Below are 22,060 nucleotides of genomic sequence, written 5' to 3'. Positions count from 1 at the left end.
AGCATTTGACAAAGTACAGCATCCCTTCCTGATCAAAACTCTTCAAAGTGTAGGGATAGAGGGCACATACCTCAATATTATCAAAGCCATCTATGAAAAACCCACCGCAAATATCATTCTCAATGGAGAAAAACTGAAAGCTTTTCCGTTAAGGTCAGGAACACGGCAGGGATGTCCATTATCACCACTGCTATTCAACATAGTACTAGAAGTCCTAGCCTCAGCAATCAGACAACAAAAAGAAATTAAAGGCATCCAAATTGGTAAAGAAGAAGTCAAACTATCACTCTTCGCAGATGATATGATACTATATGTGGAAAACCCAAAAGACTCCACTCCAAAACTGCTAGAACTTGTACAGGAATTCAGTAAAGTGTCAGGATATAAAATCAATGCACAGAAATCAGTTGCATTTCTGTACACCAACAACACGACTGAAGAAAGAGAAATTAAGGAGTCAATCCCATTTACAATTGTACCCAAAACTATAAGATACCTAGGAATAAACCTAACCAAAGAGACTAAGAATCTATACACAGAAAATTATAAAGTACTCATGAAAGAAATTGAGGAAGACACAAAAAAATGGAAAAATGTTCCATGCTCCTGGATTGGAAGAATAAATATTGTGAAAATGTCTATGCTACCTAAAGCAATCTACACATTTAATGCAATCCCTATCAAAATACCATCCATTTTTTTCAAAGAAATGGAACAAATAATCCTAAAATTTATATGGAACCAGAAAAGACCTCAAATAGCCAAAGGAATATTGAAGAACAAAGCCAAAGTTGGTGGCATCACAATTCCGGACTTCAAGCTCTATTACAAAGCTGTCATCATCAAGACAGCATGGTACTGGCACAAAAACAGACACATAGACCAGTGGAACAGAATAGAGAGCCCAGAAATCGACCCTCAACTCTATGGTCAACTAATCTTCGACAAAGCAGGAAAGAATGTCCAATGGAAAAAAGACAGCCTCTTCAATAAATGGTGCTGGGAAAATTGGACAGCCACATGCAGAAAAATGAAATTGGACCACTTCCTTACACCACACACGAAAATAGACTCCAAATGGATGAAGGACCTCAATGTGAGAAAGGAATCCATCAAAATCCTTGAGGAGAATGCAGGCAGCAACCTCTTCGACCTCAGCCATAGCAACATCTTCCTAGGAACAACGGCAAAGGCAAGGGAAGCAAGGGCAAAAATGAACTATTGGGATTTCATCAAGATCAAAAGCTTTTGCACAGCAAAGGAAACAGTTAACAAAACCAAAAGACAACTGACAGAATGGGAGAAGATATTTGCAAATGACATATCAGATAAAGGGCTAGTATCCAAAATCTATAAGGAACTTAGCAAACTCAACACCCAAAGAACAAACAATCCAATCAAGAAATGGGCAGAGGACATGAACAGACATTTCTGCAAAGAAGACATCCAGATGGCCAACAGACACATGAAAAAGTGCTCCACGTCACTCGGCATCAGGGAAATACAAATCAAAACCACAATGAGATATCACCTCACACCAGTCAGAATGGCTAAAATTAACAAGTCAGGAAATGACAGATGCTGGAGAGGATGTGGAGAAAGGGGAACCCTCCTCCACTGTTGGTGGGAATGCAAGCTGGTGCAACCACTCTGGAAAACAGCATGGAGGTTCCTCAAAATGTTGAAAATAGAACTACCCTATGACCCAGCAATTGCACTACTGGGTATTTACCCTAAAGATACAAACATAGTGATCCGAAGGGGCACGTGTACCCGAATGTTTATAGCAGCAATGTCTACAATAGCCAGACTATGGAAAGAACCTAGATGTCCATCAACAGATGAATGGATAAAGAAGATGTGGTATATATACACAATGGAATACTATGCAGCCATCAAAAGAAATGAAATCTTGCCATTTGCGACGATGTGGATGGAGCTAGAGGGTATCATGCTTAGTGAAATAAGTCAATCGGAGAAAGACAACTATCATATGATCTCCCTGATATGAGGACATGGAGAAGCAACATGGGGGGTAGGGGGATAGGAGAAGAATAAATGAAACAAGATGGGATTGGGAGGGAGACAAACCATAAATGACTCTTAGTCTCACAAAACAAACTGGGGGTTGCTGGGGGGAGGTGGGATTGGGAGAGGGGGAGCGGGCTATGGACATTGGGGAGGGGAGGCGAACCATAAGAGACTATGGACTCTGAAAAACAACCTGAGGGTTTTGAAGGGTCAGGGGTGGGAGGTTGGGGCAACCTGAGGGTTTTGAAGGGTCAGGGGTGGGAGGTTGGGGGAACAGGTGGTGGGTAATGGGGAGGGCACGTTTTGCATGGTGCACTGGGTGTTGTGCAAAAAGAATGAATACTGTTACGCTGAAAAAATAAATAAAATGGAAAAAAAAAAGAATACATTAGAAAATACTTATCTTTTTAGTTGAGATCCTTCACAATCTGCCTTTCCAATATTATCTTCCTTTTCACCGTGTATGTGAATTAATTCTCTGATCCGGCCAGAGTAGAGGGTCTACTGAGCAAAGAACCCTGGACCCTCAGTCCATTTCTATCTGTGTATTTATGCTGTTGTCATTACTGAGAATACTTTCTTTTTCTTTTTTATTTTTTTTTAAGATTTTATTTATTTATTTGACAGAGAGAGACACAGTGAGAGAGGGAACACAAGCAGGGGGAGTGGGAGAGTGAGAAGCTGGCTTCCCGCCAAGCAGGGAGCCTGATTCAGGGCTCAGTCCCAGGACCCTGGGATCATGACCTGAGCCAAAGGCAGAGGCTAAATGACTGAGCCACCCAGGTGCCCTGAGAATGCTTTCCCGATACACTCCTTTATTCACCAAATACATATTGATGCTTCTATGTTTTAAAAAGGTGTTCCCGATACTGGCTAGGATGATCAAGAGAGACATGGTCCCTGCCTTCAAGGAATTTACATTCTGGTAGTGTTGGACAATCATTACATAACTATATAAATAATCTTAAAATTAAAATTATATGTACTATGGAGGGAAAAAAAGACCTAATGTCATCTCTAGGGCCAAGGATTGAGCTAAAATCAGAAAGATAAGAAGGAATTAGCCAAGTAAAGATATGGGAGGGGGCAGTAAGGAAAGAGAGGGAACCATGTGTACAAACGTCATGAGGTGAAAAGGAGGATAAGATATTTGAAATACTAGAAGAAGTGCAGTGTTGCTGGAGCAAGAGAGTAAGAGGCCAGAGTAGGAGGAGATAAGGAACCAGATCATCTAGGGCTTTGTTTGGCATATTAAGGATTTTGGTATTTTTCCTAAATGTAGCTGGAAAATATTAAAAGGGTGTGATGTGATTAGTTTTTATCACCCCTTTGATGGCTATGCAGAGACTGAATTAGAGGGGGATGGGATTAGAAACAAAGAGACCACTTAGGTTATTGCAGTCATCTAGGCTCGAGATTATTGCAAGTGGAAAAGGAAAGAATGAGAGATTCAAAGTGTAATTTTGAGTTAAAAATGGCAGGATTTGGTGTGTTGGATATGGGCAGGTGAATCCTAGGTTTCTGGCTTGTGCAAACTAGTGGATGGTTGTTGCATTCGTTGAAAGGTGATGCCAAGAGGAGGATCAGATTTGGAGACAGTGATAATTAATATTAGTGTTGGGCCTTTTCATTGTATTTGAGGTGCCTTTCAAACACCCAAGTTAGATGACAGATGAACAGTTGGATATTAAAATCTGGATCACAGTATAAGAGTCTAAACTCTTCCCTCTGCTCTTTTGAACCCTACCTATTATATCCTAGCTTAATTTACTACTGCCATGAGATGTCACTGAGGTAGTTTTCCCATTCTGAGCTTCCCTTCCTAGTGCTTGCCTAGACTACTCCTTAGGCTCCAGTTATATACTGTGCCATGTGTATGTAAATCTGTCTTATTTCCATAATCAGAAAAAAAAATTTAAGTAGGCTCCACATCCAGTGTGGAACCCAATGCAGGGCTTGAATTCATGACCCTGAGATCAAGACCTGGGCTGAGATCAAGAGTAGGACACTTAACCAACTGAGCCACCCAGGCACCCCAGAAATCTAGCTTCTTAAAATTTGAGACCATGTCAGATTAGGCTATCCCTCACTAACATCGTGTTATACATAGTGTAAGAGTTCATTTTACCTGGAACAGAGTGAATGCATATCCTTTCTGCTACTGAGTAGTAGATAGAAACAAAAGGTGTTAAATACAGATGACTGGGATTTGAATTTTGACTTCACTAGAAGTGGTGGCCATAGTCAAGTGGCTTAACTGCTTCAGAGTCACAGTTTCCTTAGTAGTTGATTTAGAATACTAATCCCTGCCTCCAAGAGTTATTGTGAAGATTAAGTGCAAAATTGTTAGGATTAAATGCATAATTGTTAGTACTAAATGCATAATATATGAGAAGTATATAGCATAGTTTATGGCACATAGTAAGCACTAGATATGTACTAATAGTTGTTATTGTTATTATTATAGGGCTCAGAAGCTACCAAAATTTACTGACATCCAGTGGCTAGGGAAAGGTGACAAATTAATGAAAACAAAATTCAGTAAAAGCACATGCCTTCTCTTCTATGCTTTTTTCTGTAATAGGATTTCTTGTCATTCTCTAGTTCGCAGATCAGACATCAATTTGTCTCCTTGATCTCTGGCTGGACTTTGGCCCCTAGTTTTAGAGACATTCTAGTGGAGTTGGTTTGTTTCTTATGTTTTACAAAGCATAAATTAAGGTATGGCTGAAAATCACAATGTAGGAGTTGTGTGCACTTGTGGATATATTACATATATAGGTACCTGTTTCATCGTTTTTATGAAGAAGATCCATTTCTGATGATGTGTGTCATGTATTGGTCACTGTGTTGCTGACAAATAAGAAGAAATCATTCATTTGCAAGGAGAGAAGCATATTAACTCTTAACACTAGTAAGGGGTACTTTTAGCAAATTACTTCGCCTGATTGCTTTAATTGTGCCCTTGTCACCCTACACGAATGTATCTGAACACTAAATAGCTTTCTGTCACCTTGCTAAGAGAACTAGGATATTACTTTTTTAACATGAATAGCCTTGGGAGAGAGTGTGGACTTTTTTCTTTATTTGTATTAAAGAAATATTTATTTGTGGAATCACATTGGGAAGTATATGATAGATGTAAGTTGCTACTTCCACTTATAAAAATCCAGAATATTTTAAATGACTGGTAGCAGTAAGAAAAAAATTTACGATAAATGTTCTTCCAACTTTAATCCTTGAATACTTTACCTATGAGTCCGATTTTATACTTAAATTATTCTACTAATTCTTATTGTTAAGGGCTTTCTTATTGAAATGTGGCTTTGGAATCTAGTGGTATTTTTAATCTACTGGTAGATAATATGTATTTCAGTTTCATATGTGAATAATTAGAATTCAAAATGGCCTTTCCAGTTAGTTTTCTTTTCACACCTCTCCTAAGGCCCATTTGAATTTTATGTAGGTTAAGAAATAAAACTGATTTCCTAGATGAATGGAAGTTATCTTTCTATAATTTTAGCCTAATGCTGAAATTAAATTGTTCACAAATGGACTGTTTTAAATAACCCTGCCCAGACTTGAAATTCTTATGGCAAATATTATTTGGCATTTATATAGGATACCCTATTCAGAATGGGCTTTTATTTATTGACTATATATCATGAGTGGAACAGTGATATGCTTATAATTTTATAGACTAAATTGTGGAGTATTCAATTTTTCTTTTCCTCCCTCCTAGCAAGACCCAGTCACTGAAGACTGCCTTCCTCCTTTCTCCCCTACCCTCAAGATTATTTTCAGCTCCCAAGTATTTAGCCAGAAATCTTCTGGGAAGCAAAGTGAATGCATATATAAGGGCCAAATGCAGCGTATTTTAGCATAGCTTCCCAGGGTCCTCACCTTCCCTAGTGGAGGATGCACAGGGGACATCATTTTCATATAGTAAATTGCACTTGTTACAAGAAACTAAATTCCTGGGTGTTACTGCTTTCATATACTCAAGGTTTAACAGAGGCTCTGGCAGGACCCAAATTAATACCCAAATAAAATACATAGATAATAATGCACAAATTAATATGCAGATAAAATCTGTGTGATTCTGATGCCAAGTTTAATCTGACCTCTGTTATTATAAATTTATTCCAACTAGAATATGAGCTCCATCATGGCAAGGGTTTTTTCATTGCATTCATTTCATTGCATTTTCTCTGGTACTTGGAACACTGCCTGCCACATTATATGGCTCATAAATATTTGCCTAACAATTAATTTCTTTATATTCTGGATTAAAACTCAGAGCTCTAGAATTTCCAGGCTGCTCTGTAGATTTCTGAAAAATTCTTAAAACTTGGTTGTGTATAGATGAATGATTCTGGAGTCCTTACATATAGAAACAGTAAGCAGCATGGAATAGATATAATTTGAAACAAGTAAGTCCCAGTTCCTTAGCATGGCATGGAAGGCCCTTTGTAAACTGGCTCCTATACCCATGAACCTGTAGTATAGACACAGGAAATTATTTGCTATTCTTTGAATTCACCATTCCCTTGCATCTATCTTTGCCTTTTAACACAGAGATTCTCTCTGCCAGAAATGTTTTTGCCACCTTTTTAAGATGGTGATAGGCATATTTACCACCAGAGGCATATTCATTCTTTCAGATATAGTGCAAAGTATCATCTGTTCTCTGAAGCCACTCTCATCTTTCAGGCTGGATGAGTCCCTCACTTCCCTTAGAATCCATAGTCCTCTGTGTACAAATATGTCCTGGCACTTACCTCCTGGTTTTGTCGTCATTTCAATGTGTGCAGTAGATTGTCAGTCCTTCCAAGGCAGAGGATAGGTCTTTTTCCCCCTTGTTCTCATCTGCCTGGATCCTACCATAGTGCATATTACACAGGAGGTGCTTAACAAGTGCTGAGTCACTTCTAAACTGCATGTGTGAAAAGTAAGGATGTAAGTGTTCTGTTAAAAATGATACTGTGCGGTGCCTGGGTGGCTCAGTCGGTTGAGTGTCTGCATTTGGCTGGTGTCATGATCCCAGGGTCGCGGGATTAAGTCCTGCATTGGTCTCCCTGCTCAGCGGAAGTCTGCTTCTCCCTCTGCCCCTCCCCTCATACTGCTCTCATGCTCTCTCTTACTCTTTCTCTCTCAAATAAATAAAATCTTTTAAAAAATGATACTACTGTGTAATTTTGCGTGGGCTTAGAAAGAGTAAGTATACTAAACCCAGCTTAGATTTATCAGATTTGCTAGCACAGTGCTGCCCTTTGAGGCAATTGGCTGAAAAAAGGAACATTTGAACAAAAAAGGAGAATTAAAAAATGGTGGGAGGGCTCTAGGTAAGGAAGTGAAAGTATGGAGATTAAAATACTAGATGCTGGGGAGATGGATGGGAGAGCTTAAAGGGCAAGTAAATGGACAGAAAGAACTGACTTACCTTAGAATCCTGTCTAGGACAAACCTTGGAACTAGAGAAAGCCAGCAACTGTGTCCAAAGTGAATGTCCAGCCAAACAGATGTTTTGTCAATGTAACATCACATCTCTGCTTAGCTGTTTCTTTGGAGTGCTTTGTCCCCCGAGATGATTTGGGGATTGAGTGGAGACAACTGTTCAGGCATTGTGTAGACTTGAATTGTATATTATTAATGTTCTTGAACAATCCTCATAGGTTATTTGACCTGCAAATCTTTCTAAAAGCTGTAAAATGAGCATGATTGCATTCATGTTTATAAATTGTCCATTGTTTCTTAAGTGTCTGAAATGATCATTTGCTTATTCGGGTTAAATGTTCTGAGCAATGTGAATAAGGAATTGGGCCATATAAGTTTCCAATTCAAAAGCACTAATGCTATTGTTGCTGTTTGTATTTGTTTTCTAGCTTTAAGAGGTTTTGAAAAATGCATTTTGTGGAACTTGCCTGCACTATTAGCACTAAATGATAGCTAAAGTGAAGCATGCTTTTATCTAATTTCATACCTCCTTGATAAATTTAAAATAAAGAAAACTCTTCCTCAACATTTAATCAGAAACTGTAGAATATTTTCAACTCGAAGGCTGTCTCTGAATGCTGTGATACATGTAAAATTCTTTGTGTATATCACAGATTTAGGCTCAGTCTATTTAGCCTGAGATGATAACGCTACCTTGTAAACAGGAAATGCCCCCAATTTTGATCTGATTGTCTCCTCTGGCGGGGTGATAATGTGCTAAAGTAATACTCCAATACACAATTCCCAATGAATAATATTCATCTCATCTTTGTTAATGTTGTTAAATAATTTCAAAACTCTCCTCAAGGCAGCTGCTGTGAGATAGGGAGCTAAACACAGGAGAGGCCAACGTTTTCTTTTATTTGTCTGCCTGTAGACACAGATGTTGTTTGTGTTGTCTAGAAACACAGAATATGCTCTAAAATATCGCTGTTATTTTCAGTGAATCAAAGTGACATGATGGTGGTGAAGTGAATCCATAAGAATTAGTACCAAGTGGAATAATACTTCAAAAGGTGGTATAAAAATACATTAAAGTCATACAAGAACTAATGAGCTAATATATGTACAGTTTAAGGGTCTCTTTTTTTATACTGTCAGTGACAAAGGAAATGCTCATTGTCTCCCAGCTGCCATATCCCTCAAAGTATTTTGGCGGCTGGCTGTGAAAATACAGATGGAAACAGCAGCAAGCTGAATGAGACCTGGGAGGTGAGAAGAAGGAAGTTCTTTCACCAGGCACACACACATTGCACAAACGAGAACTAGGCTGTTAATTTGAATGTGCTACTTATTACTTCATAATGCTGTATAAGGTGATTAGGATTCTGTTAAAATTGTTCAGAGTTCACATTGCCAATTGGTATCTGTGTGGCCTTTGGACAGCTTACTGAATCTCTCTTTGAGGCTTAGTAGCTTTTAAAAATATATATATTAATAGAGATAATAATAACCTTTCTTGGGGGCACTTGGGTGGCACAGTCAGTTAAGTGACAGACTCTTAGATTCGGCTCAGAGACATGTGATTGAGCCCTATGTTAGGCTCCACACTCAGCATGGAGCCTGCTTAGATTCTCTCTCTCCCTCTACCTTTGCCTGCCCCCACCCTGCTTGCTCTCTCTCTCTTTCTCTCAAATAAATAAATAAATTTTAAAAAATCTTCAAAAAATAATAGCCTTTCTCACAAGGCATACTGTGAGGATTAAATCAAATAATGTATGTTTTGGGGCCTGGTCAATAGAAGATGCTAAATTCATGTTTGGATGTACTTTCTTTCTTTCTTTTTTATGTGTAAAACTGCATGTTCCTTGGTAGCTTGACCTCCATCCACTTGTGCTCTAGGACTGGACAATGTGTGCTTTGAAATTAGAACTAGTAGTCCAAGTGGCTTAATCTAAAACCTTGTACTTTGTCGGGTTATGAGTGAATTTCCAGGTAACCAAGGTAGATTAATTTCCCAATTTCCACAGTAAATAGAGAATGACCTTTCTTTCTAAATACAAGTTTGTACTGGTAGGACTGTAATGTAATCATACTCTCAAAAATAATTCTATCATTTCAGATCAACTGTACTTCAGAATGAGGTCAACAGTGGCCCAGATTACTAGAGTGTTTGACTACAATGCTGCTGTCTCTATATAATAATCCATGCAGCCATTGACTATGTAATATATGTATATACATGCTACTAAAGAGCTTTTGCAGAAATTAGTGGTAAACAAAGGGAATGTCACTAACCTCTCATTGTCGAGAAGTAGATTTTGAGAGTCGTTTAAAGAGTAGGGCTGCATTTGCACTAAATTAACCAGATCCTCTCATCTTAGTCTTTGAAACAGATGACATGCATTTGATCAGAATGATTAGCCAGGATCATGAGAGAAATCTGTAGTTATAGAATAAAACAAAAGCAGGTAGCTTGCTAGGTGGGAATGGCAAATGTGTGTCACAGGTATGTAGACTACCTGCTTTACCATGGTACTTTATTGCTCAGCCCAGATTAGCCCAGAAATCCTTCATGCCACATTAGGATCGAACCTAATTTGTTGATCATGTGTATATCAGTTTATAATGATCTGAGCATTTTGGAATTTCATTGTCTAGAATTGAAGCCCTTGTGATTCCACTGGAGTGAAGACAAAATGGCAGATAAGTCAAGAGAAACTCATCTATCATTTCCCTCATTCGTGGCAGTTTCTGAACACAGATTGATTTTTTAGTGTTATCAATCATGTTACTTCGTTCCATTGTTTCCAGTGTTCAACTGGGACATTTAAATTAAGCAAGCAGAAAATATTCTTACTTCCTACTCCTATTTTATCAAGGTATAACATACAATAAATTGCCTATTTATAGTGGGCAATTTGGCAAATTTTGATAAATATATAGGCCCATGAAAATATCAAGACAGTCATTATAGTGAACATATTTATCACCTCCCAAAAGTTTCCTCTTGCCCCTTTATAATGCTTTTCTGTCTGCCACTCCCTATCCACCCCACTCCCAGGCACCCACTGATCTGCTTTCTGTCATTAGGATTAGTTTGCATTTTGCATAAATGGCTTACGTACCATGGATCAAGTTATAATTTTTCCATTTATGATGGTGTGAATGCAAAACACATTTAGAAATGGTAGAAATGGTACTTGGAATTTTGAATTTTGATCTTTTCCCAGGCTACGGATATAGGCTAAGAAACTCTATCATGATGCTGAGCCAGAGCTCCCAGGCAGTCGTGCAATTATCAGGGTCAACAACTAGTACTCTGACAACCCATGCAGCCATTCTGCTTTTCACTTTTGATACAGTACTTTAAAAATTACATGAGATATTCAACACTTTATTATAAAATGGACTTTGTATTAGATGATTTCACCCAACCGTAGGCTCCTGTAAGTGTTCTCAGAACACTGAAGGTGCGCTAGGCTAAGTAAGCTATGATGGTCTGTCAGTTAGGTATATTACATGCATTTTTTACTTCCAGTATTTTCAACTCACAATGGGTTTATCAGAATGTACTCAATGCCCATGAATCATGAGATTTTTTTTCATTCCAGCTGTTGGGAACAGGGACTATTTCCAGCCCTGTTTCAGACTCAAAGTTGTTTCCTTTAATTCTGTTAGGCGGTTTGTTGTTCAGTCTCAGGTGATTTTCTTCCATGCTTGTGCCAGTCAGGACTCCAGTGACTAACGGAGGTTTGGAGTGAGGGAGCTCTGCAGGTCTCTGGAGTTCTCTTTCTGTGTAGCTCTTTCCGGGTTGGTACTTCTGTACTGCAAATTCTAGCTGTCTTGGCTTTCTCAGACAACCAGGTCCAACTCCTTAACTTAGAGAGGCTGCTGGGATCCACCTATGTTCTCCCTCCCTGTGCTGAGCCCTGGAAAATCTTCACAGACAGTAAACTGAGGCAATCATAGGGCTCATCTCATGCATTTCCCCTATCTCAGGAATCACTGTCCTTTGTTGCCCAATGTCTAAAACACGTTCATATCTTATATTTTATCTGGGTTTTGTTGTTATTGTTTCAGGTAGGAGAATAAATTTGGTCCCTGTCATTCTATCTTGACTGGAAATCAAGAATTTAATGTTTTAACGTTTTAAATTGTCTAGAATTTAGTGTTTTCCCACAAACAGAATTCACATTCAGAAGTCCCTGATGCGTGTCCTAAGAGTTCTTTCCACAACCTTTGCTCAATTGGAGAGTTTCTTCTTTTATATTCCTGAGAAAAACATTTCATGAAAACAGTCTTTCCAAGGAGCCACCTACTCATACTCTAGGACACTCTCCAGATTTGTTAAGATAGTAATTTCTATCTGTAAATGGGATGAAACTGATGGATGAGAAGGATGAAAGAAGTTTCCACTCAAGCTAGCTGAAAGATTGTCTTTACCCAGGCTTTTACACTGGTTGTAAGAAGCTTCCCAGTTCTATACTCTGGGGTATATTTTGAAGAATTTTAATAGGGAGTCATTTCCCAATTCATTAAACCAAACAATATAGTGAGGGCAACTTCCTTTGTGATACTATTTCAGTCAGAAGACAATAGAGAGAACGTGTTCTCCATTACTCTGATACTGTTATAAATTGTTTATCCTGATTCCACAGCCAGTGGGCTGCTGTCTCTCTCTTCTTGGCAAATTTGTGGAACATCTATCATTTGAAATGCATAGCTGATTTACCAAAATAGCAATTTTTCAATTTGCAATAGTAGGCATTGTTTTATGGTAAGCAAAACTATCTCATATGCATTGGAATTATATTCACAAATTTAATCCTTTCAAGAGTGCTTCCCTATTAACTACTGACTTTAAAACTTTGGTATTTAATGATCGGTCCTTGACTAGAATTATTCTAGGGCCTGAGGGGATGGCAAAACTACATTATATTTATGTAGTCCTTAATAAATCATACAACGCTTTGTGGAAATTATCTCATTTGATTTTGAGAGATACCAGTAAGTTTAGAAAACACTGTAGGAAGTCTGGAGGTCTGATTTAGTAGACAATACAGATGATACACATGTAGACAAAAAAGAAATATACAGTCAGGTATAAAAATATATAGTAAAGATTAGAAATGCTGTGGATAAGGGGAAGATTATTGAAAGAGGGGAGGAGAAAGTTGGAGAATTCTTTGTGAAGGTACCAACACAGGCTGGATATTAGGAATCAGATTAATGAAAAACCAGAGACGGGGGAGGTATTGCAGGAAGCCGGCACAATATGTCCAGAGATACACAGGCAAAGGAGAATGGGGCATCTTTGAAAGATGGTAAGAAAAACCCCCTAAAAGAGCAGAATGTAGTTTATTCAGTAGTGGGTTTTTTTGTTTGTTTTGTTTCTTAATAAACAGTGACTCCAGTGGGCAATTCTATCTTGGTATTTTTACTCATTCATCACAAAATAAATGCTTACAGATTAGTGTAGAATGTTACAGAAGTCACACTGTTTGCTTTTCTAAGTATGGTTTGAAGCACTCACAAGTGTTTTTGTGTTCACTTAACTCTTTAGCTCACCCGTCTCGCTTCTGTAAGTGGACTTGTGCCAAAGATTAATGCCGTTTAAAATTCACATGCACACACACATTAAACAAACAGCTTCACATGCTTCGTGAACATAATGAAAATGCAAAAGTATACCTGGAAGACCACAGTGGTCAATAAGAATTCAGGATTCGAAGTGTTATGAACAGTCAGAAAATTGGACCAACAAAGGTAAGAAATGAGAAATTTCTAGGGCCATTGAGCACCATGCATTTTCAGTGTTCAGTAGCCCTGAAAATTTCTCATTTAGGCTAGGAAGTTTCTGTCTCATTCGAAATGTTGAAATAAAGGGAACATGCACAGGCTCTCATTGATCTAAATTTCTGTTGAAGTGCAGGACCTCCCACCATCTTTTCTAGTCCCTGATTATTTTTCCAGACTCTTGGTATGAAGGCTATAGAGCAAGCCTCACATTTTTCACTGTGGTGGGAACTGCTGTGTGTTAGTGTCAGAGCGAGTTCACCCATCTTCTGTGAGCATCCTGCACCGACGTGAATACTATTCAAGGAAACAGGCAGAAGTTGCTTCTTTCCGTAGTAAATGTCCTTCCTTCTTAGCTTGCTGAAGGTTGTTCTCCTAGCTCTCTAAATATGATTGGAGTCCCTTTTGATTCCTTCCAGGTTCCTACCTCAACTCCCTTCCTTTTGACTTTCCGTTACAATTCTATATCCTTCTCTGGTTTGAGCCATTTTGACAGATTTGCAACTCAGTGTACTCCCAAGAGCATCCTTTTTGGCATTAACATGGTCTGTTAACTATTTTCTGGGTTGGCTCCAGTTAGCCAATATTGGCCACAAAGCATGAACATTTCTACTTCAGGCTTTTAACTCTGCCCAGATTTTTTTTGCTGTGCTTGTCACTGTACTGACAGATGGAGAAATCTTGAAAATTAAATAGGGCATAATTGGTCGATCCTGAGTACCCAGATAATGGGTACATTTGAAACCATGAGGGGGGAGATTAGGCTTAAGAAGCTTTGCTGTTTTCTTTAAGTCCTCTGATAACCACAGGCCCCAGATGTACATGTGGGAGCACTCTGTCTCTCACTGCTGTGCCCCAGAAAAGACTGATAAGCTCTCAGCAGAAAAATAAAGGTCATGTCTGGGTGGTGTGCCTTTATTACTTTGTTGTTTTTTGGACCTTTAACAAATCTCTCTGTGGAACTTGCCAAAGGACATGATGTGGTCCTGTTAACTCACTCTGCTCAGTGCCTCGTACAGTACTGTGCATTCAATACAGCTTTTTCTTGAAGTAAGAGAAGAGGAAATTAAATTGGGCTAATTTTCTAAGACTAAGAGGAATCAGAGAAGTCTATTTTGTTTTGTTTTCTTGACTTGAAATTGAGTGGGTGTTCAGTGGAGCTGTGTTGAAGTAAACTTACATGAACTTGTTTGTTTGACAATTTGATAGCATTTTATTTTCAACCCACTACACTGAGAAATACAAAATGGTACCCAATAGTGAAAATTATTTGTGTTCTTTCTGGTGTTGCTCACTTCTTTCCCTCCTTCTCCCCTTTCCTTCCTTACTTCCTTCCTCTCTTGCTTAAGATTGTAATAACTCATTATTTTTTCCCTAGAGCTGGTAATGAATTATTAGTGGGTCACTGATTATTCATTATGCTATAGAGTACAGTTTAATAGCCATGTTTATAAACTGACAATTTTATGTTTGATGAATAACTATTTATTCAGTTGATTTTATTACATTATTTACTTTACATACTCTATCACTACTCTTGCAATTCACAATGAATACTTAAGCTGTATCAATACTTTAATATTGCAAGTCTTGTAATCATGACACAAGATCTTATTTAGCTATCATGTTTGATTATCCTTCACAATAGAACTGTGAATAGCACCTTGATTTACAAAACCACTAATTCTTTCCCTATTTGTAAATATTAACCATTCCACATTTTGCAATAACAGGGCAAGCTAAAATTACAGAATTTTAGAACAAGGGAATTACCTAGAGATCGATGTCCTGCTAGACCTGAATATTTTACAAGTGAGGAAACTGAGGCCCCAAGATGTTAAGTGACTTATCCAAAAACAGCATGGCTAATTAGAAACACCTGCTTTTGCATGTAGTTCATAAGGCTTCTTATGAGTCACAATAATTAAAGCTAATAATTTTATTCCCCTCCCTCTTCCTTACTTTGGAAATGGACTACACTCTTTAGAAGTTATATCACAAATTACTCATGTCATGTGTAAGATTAATCATGCTTTTTGGCCTCCAATTATCTATTTGGAGTGTGATGCCATAAATCTCCCTTTTTGGAGGAATTTTGGATGGGTGGAATTTTAAGGAAAATAAAATCTTGAGCTTATTGAACTCAAAATGGCATTTCTAGAAAAATGCTGATATAGATAACTATGACTTTCCCTTTCAAGTTTTGATAAATGGCTTCTCCAGGCTGAACACCTGAAGATCAATCCCTAGATTCAGAGAGAAAATTCCATAGTTCATTTTACTGGGCACTTCATAGCATTTTAAAAAATATATTAATTTATTAGCATTCATAGTGGCCTAAAGTAATCCTTTGTGCCAGATCCACTCAACTTAGTCTCATAATCCCCAGCTACAGAATGTTCCCTTAGATGCTGAAAGTTCACTAGTAATCAGTGTCATTCTTTGTTTCCCTCCTACAATTAGCTTTCAGCTGTTTATGTTCCTAGGGAAAAAAGTACTCCCTAGAGAATCACAGAGAAGTCACGCATCAGTTAGCCTTGATTGCTTGTTGACTTAGATAGAAAGCAAGACAGCATTTTGACTACCTTTTTATTCATGTTACATGTACTTTCTTCCACAAGGAGGAAAAGAGTGGGGCCTGCTTCTAAGTCAAGACCTGTGGCTCCACCTATGAAAATTGACCGAGTCTCTGGTCTCCTCACTGTCCAATTTCCTGCTGGTATAAAATCCACTAAAAGAATTTTATAGAGGTACAATTCAAGTACAATAAACTACACACACTTAAAGTGTACAACTGATAAACTTTGGCATGTATACACATGTGAAACTATTGTCACAATCAAGACAGCAGACATGTTTCCTTGCGCACCTTTGTCCTATATTTCTCCCTCACTGTCTCCCTCAGGAAACTGCTGATCTATTCTTTGTCACTATAGATGGGTTTGCATTTTCTAGAATTTTGTTTAAAGGGAAGCATACATGTAGACATGCTGTTGGTCTTCTTTCCCATAGCATAATTGTTTTGACGTCCATGTATCTTGCCATGTATCAGTAGTTCATTCATTTTTAGGACTGAATAGTATTCCATGCATCCTGTGTGTATAGCTCTATGACAGGTATTTTATCCTTTCAGCTCTTCGTGGATACTTGGGTTGTGTCTTCTTTTTTAAGTTATTATGAATAAACCTTATGAACAACCTTGTATATAATTTTGTTTGGACAAAAGTTTTCATTTCTTTAGGATAGGTATCCAGGAGTATGTTGATCTCCTGTTAAGGATTGCTTTACCTTTTTAGGAAATGGGCAAATTGTTTTCCAAAGTGGTTGTACCATTTTACTTTCTCACTAGCAGTATATATGGTTGCTCCACATCCTTGTCAACACTTGGTGTGGTCAGAAGTTTTTTTAGCCAAAAAAAAAAAAGAAGTTTTTTTAGCCATTATGATTAGGACTGTGGTGGTATCTCATTGCAGTTTTAAATGACTAATGACGTGGAGCATCTTTTCAGTTGCTTATTGGTTGTTTGCATACCTTTTTTGTGAGGCATTTATTCAAATCTTTTACCCCTTTAAAAATTGGATTTCAACTGTATTGATTTGCTCATATTTTGTCTCTTACAAGACTGCAAAATAGGTTTTCATTATAATAAAACTTAAATACATATTTGTGAAGCCCCGAGTACTTCATCACTTGGCAACATCTGTATCTGTTTATTCTTGAATTATAATTTCTTATGGTACCAGTCTATCTTTTTAAGTCTTAGATATCCTAAGAGTGTACTGTCATTTCTCTTATGGTTAGGTTTGGTAAGAATAGACCTATAATAAATCCAATTGAACTTCATCTTCTCTAGGGAATATATAGTATTTTAGGTAACAAGGTTATATGTGCAAGGCTAAAAACAACCGCTTAAGGTGCATTGTAAGTGCTTTATAGAAAATGCATCCTATGGGAATTTTGAACACCACAGAGACTTTTGTGTATTTAAGAAAATAATTCACAGTGGTAACGTTGATTTCAAGAAAGGGAAGTGTTCAAATCCTTTACTGGAAGTAAGGGAAACTTTTTCTTTTCTTTCTCTCCTTTTATTTTTGTTTGAACATTAAAAAAACAACTGATAGCTTACTTGGATTGTTACTTTTTCTAATTATGCATCAACAAGGGAAGTGTATTTTTATCAGGTTGTATTTAATTACAGAATTTGTGGTTTAATCGTTGTGTTCAGATCAGACTATTGTTTCAGTGGAAATCCTATATGATTTTTTAATCATATTACACCACATTTCCTTTAAAGGGAACAAATCCATGTTCAGATTTCTTTTTGAATAGGAAATAAATCTCTTTAACAAAAAGGCATTCTCCTTACATTTGCCAGTGATCTTTATTTTTTAACCGTATCTAGTATTTTATTATATAAAATGTCAAATTGGCTGTGTATTTATTTTTATTTGCTCAACCTTTTCCAGTGACTGTCTTTACCATGACTCATATGCTCATATTGTAATCTTTGGAAACTAACATCTCAGTGTCATTGTATGAGTGAAAATAAATGCAAGGCTGTGCTTTTGAAAGCAAATTTCCTAATTAGTGCCCTGAATCCAGGGGAAATAAATGGGGACACTTCATAGCAATTCAATTCAAGCCCTTTCTTTTTTGTGTCTCCAAATAGAATTACAGCTGGTTGCTGCAGAATCTTTGGTAATGACCCAGTAAGGTTGTTCTCTCACTTTGTCCCTTTTCCTGGCTCCCACTGACTTCAGGAAATATCCAGGGATGCAGTTCTCAAGGTGTGGTCCCTGGGCCAGGAGCATAGGCCTTACCTAGGAACTTGTTAGAAATGCAGATTCCCCAGTCTTCCTCCAGACCTTCTGAATCAGAACCTGAAACTGGAGGGCAGGCACAGCAATCTGTATTTTAAGAAGCCTTCCAGGTGATTCTGAAACATGCTGAAGTTTGGGAAGCATTGATCTAGGGGAGTGAAGGAAGTCGTGAAAGCAGGCCTGTATAAAATTCCTTTCCTGCAGCTTTAAGCTGACAGGTTCATGGTCAGGTTGCTGTAGCAACAATTGCACAGTAGGATTGGATAATGAAACATTGTGAAATTAAGAGGCATGAATATTAACTGATCACAATATTCTAGATCACTAAGATTTATATTGGGCAAAATGGATTTTTGCTTTTAGCCTATGTCATGGAGAAGCACAGTTTCCTGAGGTTATATGTTTGACAGGTAGAAAGCACGTCTATTTTTAATTACTACTTTGGAATTTAGACAAATTTCTGTGGAAAAACAGAAATACTCTTAGAAACATGCAGCACAGAAATCCTAAGTAATGAGCTTAACAGTGACTTATAACCCTGAGAAAATTAATTTATAATTGAATTATCCTAATACATTATAGTAGCCTTCTCTGCCCACGATATCTGTTTCATAGAGCACAGTGCTGAGCACCTAATGGCTATTAAATAAGCATTAAGATTTGATTTGTTAAATCCTTTTTTGGCAATTATAAGTCACATAAACAGCTATTTTAAAACACATATTCATATTCTGCACTCTTCTTTCTAGTGTATGATCTGTCTATATAAATTCTAACACTTTCTGTATTCAAAAAATTAAATTCATTTTAGGGTTTGCATTTTATTGATATGTGCTAAGGATTAGATGCACTCAGTTAAGCTTCTTCCCAGCCAAATGACATACCCTGTCTCTGATGTCAGTCTGAGAAAATCCTATATAGTGTACAACATCCCCGGATTACCTTATCTAAGTATTACATGGACATTTCAGATGATATATCTTGGCATGTGGTCATTTTTCATTAACTTATTAGGGACTGTTAAAGCATTTTTCCCCCTTTCTGACACCTAGCCATAATTGAATGCAAAATTGACTGTAAGACTGAATGCCTGATATACATGCAGTAAGTGAATGGGGTTTCACCAGTGTCTAGCAGACACCATGCCCAGATGGGGGTTTTAGGAAAAAGGGATCTGTTGCTACCTGCCATGGGCAATAGACAAATGATACCTACTCTTTGGACCTTAGTTTCTCAATGGTAAAAAGAGGGGATTCATTACATTGTCTGTAATATCCTAAGCATTATAGGGATCTAAGACTTGGGGGGAAAGGGTGGGGGGAATCCAAACTGTGAAGCTCTTTTAAGGTGTAATATACAATTGAATATTTTTTATGTATTTGTTAAAATGAATGAATGAAATGAATGAATGAAACACAGAATCATTAGCCTCAGGTAGGCCTCAAACTCCTTTGGAGACTATGGGGAATAATAATATTAAACACTCAGAGTTTCAGGTGGTTAAGCTAATGTGTTTTGGGAAACATACTTTAGAGAAGAATGTTTAAATATGTACATTTCTCCCCAGATTTTTCACATTGAATTATTTATTCTTAACCCTAATGTGTATGAAATACTTAGGAAAGCCAATAATTTTATTATTTTAAGCATAGGTGTGCTCTACAGATCATATGTATTCTTCCTAGAAGAGAAATATCTTTTTTTTCCCTTTTTATTAATTTTTTCAGCGTAACAGTATTCATTCTTTTTGCACAACACCCAGTGCTCCATGCAAAACGTGCCCTCCCCATCACCCACCACCTGTTCCCCCAACCTCCCACCCCTGACCCTTCAAAACCCTCAGGTTGTTTTTCAGAGTCCATAGTCTCTTATGGTTCGCCTCCCCTCCCCAATGTCCATAGCCCGCTATGGACATTGGAGAAATATCTTTTAAAGGACAGCTTTCTACACTTTATACTCGTCTGCATTCACTTATTTCATTACATTTTGTGCAACCTAAAATTGTAGCTATAAAGCTATTTTGGGCATGCTTTTTCCAGAGTCTTGTAAGAATCAACAGGAGCATAATTTTAAGCTACAGAAGTGCAAAATAAGCACAGAATCCTAGCTACCATAAATAAAAAGGCCAGAATTCTAAGTTTGCAAAAACATGTAATTACTAGCGGGGGGTTGGGGGGTGGGGGGTGGGGTGTAAGGACAAAAAGTAGAATTTTATCAGATCTTTCTTCCTATTTCTAAACTTTTCCTGTGAACTTCGTTTCTTCTCAGAGATGGAATTCTGTGAAACTCCTCACACTCTGTGCTCTGGCTACCAGACAGACTTGCACAGTGTTCCTCGGCATGGGTACCAGCTAGAGATGGGCTCTGATGTGGACACGGAGACCGAAGGTGCGGCCTCACCTGATCATGCTCTGAGAATGTGGATACGGGGGATGAAATCAGAGCATAGTTCCTGTTTGTCCAGCCGGGCCAACTCTGCACTGTCCTTGACTGATACAGACCATGAAAGGAAGTCGGATGGGGAGAATGGTAATAGAACTATCTATACTGTTTAAGTAAAACCCGGAGAAAATGCGGTTTTTAGCCTTTGATTTGTTTTTCTTCCTCTGTCTGCTTATCTTTCATGTAATGTACAGCGTAGAAATGCAGGTTAGTGGGTTCCCATGGACAAGGTATGTACCCAAGTATCTAAAAAATAGACACATTTATTTATAATAATAGATAAAATGCTTTTTATTTCTGGTGATCCCCCAAAGGAAATAATCTCATGTCATCATCAATATTAAGCACGTCATATTTATTACTCACCTTTTGTTTTCATCTTTATTTTCCGGAGCACTACTAGTGGTATTTATTATAGAAAGTATTCATTTCATGTATTTTGGCTTGATATCAACATATAAACAATGGGATGAATGACTGTATACCAAGCTTGTTCTGTATGTGCTTTCTCTTTTAATTCAGATTAACCTGTCAAATGTACAGACAGATTCAAATTAACCAGGTTAGACTGAAACAATAAAAAAAAACCCAGAAGGTAAATTAACTTCAGCCATTTGCCAGACACTAAGTAATAATACCAATATCATTAAATTACTATTATATATTCTTTTTTTAGAACTTTTAGAAACAGAAAAATTATGTCTTTTTGAATTGGTGGGAAGAGGTTAATTTATTTTACTTCTGTCCCTACTGAAGAACAAAATCCTTTCATAAAAAGCACATTAATGCTTATTAAACACATTAGTCTGGGCTCTTCATTCTGTTTGTATAAACTTCATAGGTCCCATTACTGTGACCACAGGTCTCCTCTGTTAGCAGTGGCTAATTAGTGTTTTCTCAGGTGACAGAGCGGTAGCTAGCCACCCTATACATACAGCTTTTTCTATTCTGTCCTCCTCTGCCTGGTTCAGCCCATAGGGGACCTTGGCCACAATGATATAATCAGGAATGACCATTTTCCCACTAGTTAGAATATAATTTCATTTATGATAGACCATAACATTTTGTAGTATCACCAAGTATGCTTGGAGTCTTCTTTTTTTTTTTTTTTTAGTTTATTTTCATGTACATATGTATGTATGTATTGCTGGCTTTGGCCAAGAGTGTAGGAGGTGAATTATGGAAATGAGAAGGGAACATAGATGATCTATGTATGCATAGTCATATAAGTGAAAGAGCATTAGGATGGAAGTTATGAGACCTTGGATTGGTCTCTAAAGTTTTCTGGGCTTCAGCTGTGAAACAGAAAAAAATGACCAAATTTATGTAAAAAGGGTGTTAGATGATCTGCATCACTGAGATTCTTGTTGTCCCTCATGTCGATCTTGACATACGAAGTTATATAGCCAGTTCACTGCATTAAAACATTAAAATGAAAGAAGTTTCTCCATGGATTTCCACCATTTTTCCACTTCCATAAGATTCTAGGTGTATGGGGTTTCTTTTGAGGTAATGGAATAATTCACCAGTAT

At 37.6% G+C, this 22,060-nt stretch overlaps 1 protein-coding gene across 1 annotated transcript in view; it reads left to right on the top strand.

Moving 5' to 3' along the window:
* Window positions 1–22,060, top strand: part of TENM1 (teneurin transmembrane protein 1) — an 811,134-nt gene that overhangs the window by 301,983 nt on the left and 487,091 nt on the right. The window contains exon 5 of the mRNA XM_045995540.1: window positions 20,355–20,615. Coding sequence (XP_045851496.1) covers window positions 20,355–20,615 — 261 coding nt within the window. The remainder of the gene's footprint in view (window positions 1–20,354; window positions 20,616–22,060) is intronic.

This window comes from Meles meles, chromosome X (genome assembly GCF_922984935.1).
Source record: "Meles meles chromosome X, mMelMel3.1 paternal haplotype, whole genome shotgun sequence".
In the NCBI taxonomy this organism is placed as follows: Eukaryota; Metazoa; Chordata; class Mammalia; order Carnivora; family Mustelidae; genus Meles; species Meles meles.
This window is presented reverse-complemented; position numbering and strand designations above follow the sequence as displayed.